Here is a 6,835-nt window from a genome sequence, read left to right as displayed (position 1 = left end):
GGCTCTCAGTGTGCTTTTCTTTCCTTCTAGTTGTAGAATTTACACTCAGCCAGCCTTCCTGTAGTTCTGGATGATGTCCGTTTTGTCTTTTTGTTGTATTTTTCAATTGTTGTGGGAGGCAGCAATTTCCCGGTGTTTATCTATGCCGCCATCTTAGTTTCTCCGCTTTTTTCTATTTTATAGGTGTACATTTCTAGTTCCTGGGCCTCCCCGAGTCCGCCTGCAGCTCCCAATGCCTTACAGATGGCAGGTGAGGACAGAACAAGGGAAATGTGATCTGACTCGAATTATTAACTTCTTAAATATGTCTTCTATTTTGTGACAGAACAATGTATTTGATGAGTCAAAAGTATTTCACTATTCAAATGAATATAAATGGATAGTATTCAATGGAATATGAAAGTATTTTAAGAATATTTTTGCTTCTGAAAAGCTTTTCAGTCAGTTATGGTATACTGTTGCTTCTTGAATAACTACCACTCAACCAATCTTCTGTTCATATGAAAAAGAGTAATTTGGCTCAAGAGCAAACCTCACCTGCAAAATATTAAATATGGCATGTGATGTTGGCATACTATTTGCTGCCCCCCAAAATGTCCTTTTCTTTTTAAAATCTCTCTCTGTAGTAGTGCGATGGTTAAAATCACTTATAAAACCAACAAAATAATGGTGCCAAAATTATATTTACATTATCAGATATTTTCACTCAAATCATGAGAATGAATTAGAATGTTTATCCAAAAATGGAACAATAGCATTTACTTGTCAGAGCTGAAGTATTTCTTCCATCAAAACAGAGATGTCTAATCTCTGAGAACATGCAAAAAAAAAAAAATGAGATGAAGGCTCTACTGGCATATTTATTTGAATTCTTGGGATGTAAGTAACAGAAAACAGAAGCTTTCACCAAAAAATAAAAATAAAATAAAAATTGGGTGATTGGGGGAGATTCAATGATAGAATATATGTCACAGAATTCACAGGTAGAAAATGTAAGAAGACTTCAGAAATTTCTAAACCCAGGCACTCAAAAGCATTTAGCACTGTTTCTTGTCTTCACTCCCTCTGGTTTTCTACATCCTTCTCTCTGGCTGTAGAGTTACATGGCAGAATACATGACAGGCCTAAGAATCCCAAGTCTTTAAATTACCAATCAAGTGACTAAAAGAGACTGATTAGTTCAAATTCTGAGGGTATATTTTCAGGAAGGGAAATTCATTACTTCCTGTGGAGACATAGAAAAAAAAAAATAGGAATACGTTCTTCCCTATGAGGTATTGACCTAAGGGTCAAGAAACAGGTTAAACATTGGAACGATGCATTGCAAAATAACAGAGCAAAATTAAATAACAACAAAAATAACTATACACTCCACTTCCAATTAGTTTTTCCTTGTCATTAGTAAACATAATCCTGCACATATGCATCGACTTACCAGGAGTTCCTGGCCAGACAGTGGTCCAGGGTACAAGGGGCGCATCCATCCATCTGGTCACCTTGCTTCCCCCACCAAAAAGAATGTCTCTAAAACTAACACCTGATGAAAGCCTGAACTAGAACTATCAGTTTTCTTATTGCAAAGCACAACGATTTATTCCTAATGCAGTAACCTGATGAAAAGAACGTTTATACTCTAATGGGTGATCCCGTGGTGTCTGTGAGAATTACTCTGGGAAAATAAGCAGTAAATCAGATTTCGAGGTTTATCAAGGTAAGCTTGACTCTTAGCATTTCTTGAATGTAAATTTTTGAATTTGATCTGATTTAAACCTGCAGACTGATGGCAATAACAGATCTACATGCAATGTACTACACATGATGTATTATAGAATCTTACACTTGAAACCTATTTGATTTTATCAACCAATGTCACCCTAATAAATAAATTTTAAAAAGCCAACAGATCTAAGCTGTCCAATCTTTTCAGGCATATCAGAGGGACGGGATGGACAAAGGAGTCAGGGCAGACCCCATCCACCTTTCCGGAGAGAATTCCAGGAATGGAGCACAGTGAGACGGGACTGCAGATGGACAAGGACTATCCTGCACTGATGATCAATGTTAACATTTGGATGAGACCTGCTCTTATCTTTGCAATGGAATTTAAAAATCAGTACGTTAGCATGAACCCAAGGGACTTTCTCTCTTTAAGAACAAAATATTAAAGAATTAAAGAATCCAGAATAAGTGAATGGGAACCTTATATGGTAGCTCTTCATTTACATTCAAAAATCATATGCTGAGAAAAGGAAAAAAAGATTGAATAAGAAACTTAAACCCAAAAATAAATGGTGGAAAAGCCACAAGAGTGGTAATAATATTAAAAGGATCCAATTGATATGGCAAAAGTAATGAAACCTAGAAAGACCTTTTTAGAAACGTTCTGTGAGCTTATAAAACACTTGAAGCATTCAAAATAATATTTATAAAACATCAGTCCAAGAGCCCTTTCATTCATATGCCATAATCAGTGGAGCTAATCATGTAAACATCTGCTAACCAGCCTGTGTATATATCTCATTAAACTATCCCAATGTGTAAAAACATCATTAAAAAAGAATTCATTGCTTCTATTGTAAAATATAAAAATGTACGATTGACACAATGACCAACACCTATTTATTGTATTAAATACACATCTGAAATGTTAAGTCGTTATTACAGATTTCAAGAAATTACATTTCAGACCCAAATGTCCTGCTCATAGTCTGACAACTAAAACAATGCCTTTGAGGTTTTCTTCCTTTTCTTTTTTTTTTTTTTAATTCATAAAAAAAGCAACAACTGGGGGGTATAAAATAACTAAAATCCAAAACTTTGAAGTTTACTCAAAATTCTTTTGGATCCCTAAGGTGGCTGTAAACAGTTTGTTTTCCCGCGTCCAGAGCTTAAAGGAATGGACTCTCAGGGTTTGCACGGCTCTCTCTCTGCCCAGGAGGCCCCCCACCGCTACACAGTCGTTTCGTGTTTCCATAGCCCAGTCCTCACGTTGCCCGCGCTGTCCGCACCCGGCGAGGGCCCCTCCTGCCCGTTGCTTTTGATGGGTCCGTTCTGCGTGGCCAAGTTGAGGCCGTAAGACTTCTGCTGACTTTCAAGTTCAACTGCAGTTGGCTTCCTTAAGGCCTCTTTCTTACTGCCACTCGACACGGTCTTGTCCGCGTTCCGGCTGCTTTTGGGGAGCGTGCTGGCAGCGTCGCTGCTGTCCTGCTGGGGTGGGTTGTACTGTCTCTCTCTGTAGGCGAGGTAAGCCCGGCGGCTCCTCGAGTGGCCCTCGCTGTTGGCCGGCCGACTCTTGGGCAAGTCGTTCTGCACGCTGCCCTCCACGCTCGTGGGGACGTCGTAGGCGTATTCTCGGAGGACGGTCAGCCGGCTCGCCCGGTGCCCTTTGCTTCTGTTTTTGTGATGGCGGCTGGGGTGCACGTTTGTTCGAAACTGCACTTCCAAAGGCGCCACGTGCATCTTGATGTCGTTGTCCATCGAGTGTTCCGTCAGGCTGTTGTCCAGCTGCGGCGTGGCATTCGCGGGGAGCGCGTTGGCGTGGCACTGGGCCGCAGCAGCCTGCAGGTTGGTGAGTTTGCAGCCCTGGGAGGAGTTTTTGAAGCTGGACGCGCTCTTGTTTGTGCACGAGGATTCAGCGCTGCTGTTGGTGCACTTGGGGGCCTCCCCGTTCGTCCCACTGGAGTTGGGGGGCTGCACGTTGACCTGCACGGAGTAGGAGCTCCGGCCTGGGCAGCAGGTCATGATCCACGCAAGCCGCACGTCCTCCCGGTTGACGCAGTGGTGCACCACGATGAACGCACTGAGGCTCAAACACGTGGCTCCGAAGAAGAAGCTGAACACCAGGTCCAAAGGGTAGTACAGGGCGACCGCCAGCGCCCCGAACATCCACAGGGCGACGTAGAGGAGCAGAGTGAGGCCGGCCCCCAGCAGCTGCGCCTGGAACGTGTGCTCGTTCTCCAGCGCTGCCGTGGAAATCAGGGACAAGGACATGGAGTCGGGCTGAGCCACGTCGCCGTTCTCGGTGGCCGCCAACCTCTGCTGCTCCTCGGCCGGCTCCTTCAGCTCGTACCTGCGCTCAGGGTGTCTTTTCAACTGAACAAAGATGCTGAGAAAGTACATGCAGTTTACGAAAGCGATGAAGCTGGCGGGCCCGTAGAAGGCTCCCAAGGACGGTTCCCACGCCATCCAGCAACTAGGAGAGAAAAGGGTGAGCCAGCTCAGATGCTACTACATAGGTCAGCCAAGTGCTTACGAAATGGCAATAAACTTTAGTGAAACAACTGGGTCAGGCCAGGTGCACCGAGAGCGCAAACTACTCACTAGGGCGCACTTGGCCGGCTGCCGTAATTCTTGATGTTTGCTGCCGCAGTGATCCCACAGACGATGACGGGGATGCCGCCCCCGATCAGGTAAAACCTGGGAGGAGGAATAAAAGAAGTCACAGCTCATCATCCCATTAGTTAAGGTGGCCACATCCCATCACGGCACAAGCCATTCCTTAAAGACTGTGAATCCTCTTACACAGTAAACTGAAGGTTAGCTTTCAGAGGCTGCTGTGTGAGCAATTTTTTTTTAAATTTTTTGTTTAGATTTCCTTTTTTCAAAGCAGGCGGTCCACCAAGTTTCCAAGTGGAGGAAAGCTGGTCATCTTCTGACACCTTGTGGACAGACATGGTAACACAGCTATAGCAGGGAGGGTTTTAATCCATACTTTTTCTTTTAGGGGGAACTGTTGTTTTTTGTTGTTGTTGTTTTGTTTTAGATGCAGCTGGTGAACTGGAAAGTTAGTCCATTAAAAAATGGACTTGAAGATTTCACTGTGCCATACATAGTGCAGCCAAAACACAGAATGACAAATAAATTACTTATTTTAAATATATTGGTATTGATTTCAGAGAGGAAGGGAGAGATAGAGACATTAATGATGAGACTCACTGGGCAGCTGCCTCCTGCATGCCCCATACTGGGGATGGAACCCATGACCCCGGCATGTGCCCTGACCTGGAATTGAACCATAACCTCCTGGTTCATAGGCCGACCACTGAGCCATGCTGGCCAGGCTAAATAGTTTATCAATGTCCAGCTTAAGCCTGTGTATCCAGGACGTTCCAGTGCTGTGCGTGCCTATTTCTAGTCAATTGAGATTTAGGCTAGGGAGTTCCCTGGATCCCAGCAGCCCCGTCTGGCCCCTCTTGGCCCCTTTCCCTCTGACTAGCTGAGAGGGGCAAGACAGATGACGGTGCACTAAGAACTGAGGGGGGCAACGGTGGCTGAGCCTAGGTGCACACCTTCTTTTTATGGCCCGAGCTTCCCTGAGCTCTCTGAAACGAGAAACAGGCAACTTTCTGCCCTGGCTGGGTACCCCCTGGCCACAGAGTCTTAATTCTGCATCAGCCACTCCATGAATACAGCCCCAAAACTGAATTGGCTGGATAAAGGCAATAGTCATGACCCATTTCTCTGTTTCCTGGTCATGCTCACAGGTACTAAACCCCTTCAATATGATATTAATTAGTGTTGCTGAAAAAGACAGCTGATTACACTATAAAACCATCACCCTGTCTCTACTTCACACATTAGAGGGAGGCCAACATCGGAGATCCTCTCCCTTCCTGCCGTGCTAATTCCCATTAATTCTTGGCGACATTTCCCACATTAATCATAGGATCTGCCCTTTTCCCTCCCACCGCCAGGACTTCCTGTTATCAACTAACCCTTATTTTGCAGCTTTAAATCTTCTCCACTGCCTTGGATTTCCAGCCTAAAAATTTACGTTCACTTTTTCTCCTCTTTCCTTAAACTTGCCTTGGCTTACCACCTTCTTTCTCTCCCGTCAGTGACAAACTCCTGGAAATAACTACCATCATCATTTGCTTCACCTTTATCACCTTATTGTGAGGCTGTTCCCATGTATATGCTACTGAAACTGCCACCTCTGGGGCCAGGAGAGACTCAGGCACCTCCAGCCCAACCTCCGGTGGCCAGGTTGCTGGGGCTTCCTCAGGCTCAAGGTCATGGGGAAGGAGGAGCTTGCACTGTCTAAACATAAAGAGGTACCTTTGGGTCATTCAGGGACCACATTGGGTTTAGAGGCCAAGCTATCTTTTACTTACAGAGGCAACAGCTGCTTGAGGACAGGATCCCCGTCTCTCAGCCAAACACCTTTGCTCAGTTCTTGTAATAAAAGTGACAGAGATGCTAGAGCCCTCACTCTCTAACCTGACTCTGGCTGGGCATGCCACTGCCCTCATCGTCCTGGGCCACTCTTCCCGAATCTTCTATGCTCTTAGGTGCTCTTCTCAATTCTTTCTTTTTTTAATTTTTAGAGATTGAAACATCAATGATGAGTGAGACATCGATTGCTGCCTCCTGCATACCCCCCAACTGGGGAGCGAATCCGCAACCCAGGCATGTGCCCTGACTGGGAATTGAACTGGATGCTCAACCACTGAGCCTCACTGCCCCCCTCCCCCCCATCAAAATACTTTTATTTTTCACATTTTCTTTTTTCATTATATTTATTGGGATGACGTTGATTAATAAGATTATATAGGTTTCAAGGGTGCATTTCCATGACACATGATTCTTCACCCTTTTATTTCCCAGGGTCTGTCTAGTAAACACTGGCCCGGACTAGCCTGGGAATCATTCCCTCCTTAGCTAACTTCTCCCTGGGGGTCCCATTGCAGGACCACACAGGTAAATGTCTCCTGTCCCACCCACAGCACGTCCAATTCCTCTTCCCTGCTGAGCACCAGACTTCCAGAAGTGTCACGTTCCACGAGAAAGTGGTAGTGAGTCACCTTCCCTCGCTTACCAGCCCACCCCCACCCTC

General features: G+C 45.1%; 1 protein-coding gene across 1 annotated transcript in view; it reads right to left on the bottom strand.

The window, feature by feature from the left end:
- Window positions 1-2,591: 2,591 nt before the first annotated feature.
- ADGRA3 (adhesion G protein-coupled receptor A3) overlaps window positions 2,592-6,835 on the bottom strand; it is an 82,756-nt gene continuing 78,512 nt past the window's right edge. The window contains exons 18-19 of the mRNA XM_015568697.1: window positions 4,321-4,416; window positions 2,592-4,192 (exon numbers count right to left, since the gene is read on the bottom strand). Of these exons, the coding sequence (XP_015424183.1) occupies window positions 2,950-4,192; window positions 4,321-4,416 (1,339 nt within the window). The 3' untranslated portion in view covers window positions 2,592-2,949. The remainder of the gene's footprint in view (window positions 4,193-4,320; window positions 4,417-6,835) is intronic.

The sequence above is a fragment of the Myotis davidii genome, unplaced genomic scaffold (assembly GCF_000327345.1).
Source record: "Myotis davidii unplaced genomic scaffold, ASM32734v1 scaffold743, whole genome shotgun sequence".
NCBI lineage: Eukaryota > Metazoa > Chordata > Mammalia > Chiroptera > Vespertilionidae > Myotis > Myotis davidii.
This window is presented reverse-complemented; position numbering and strand designations above follow the sequence as displayed.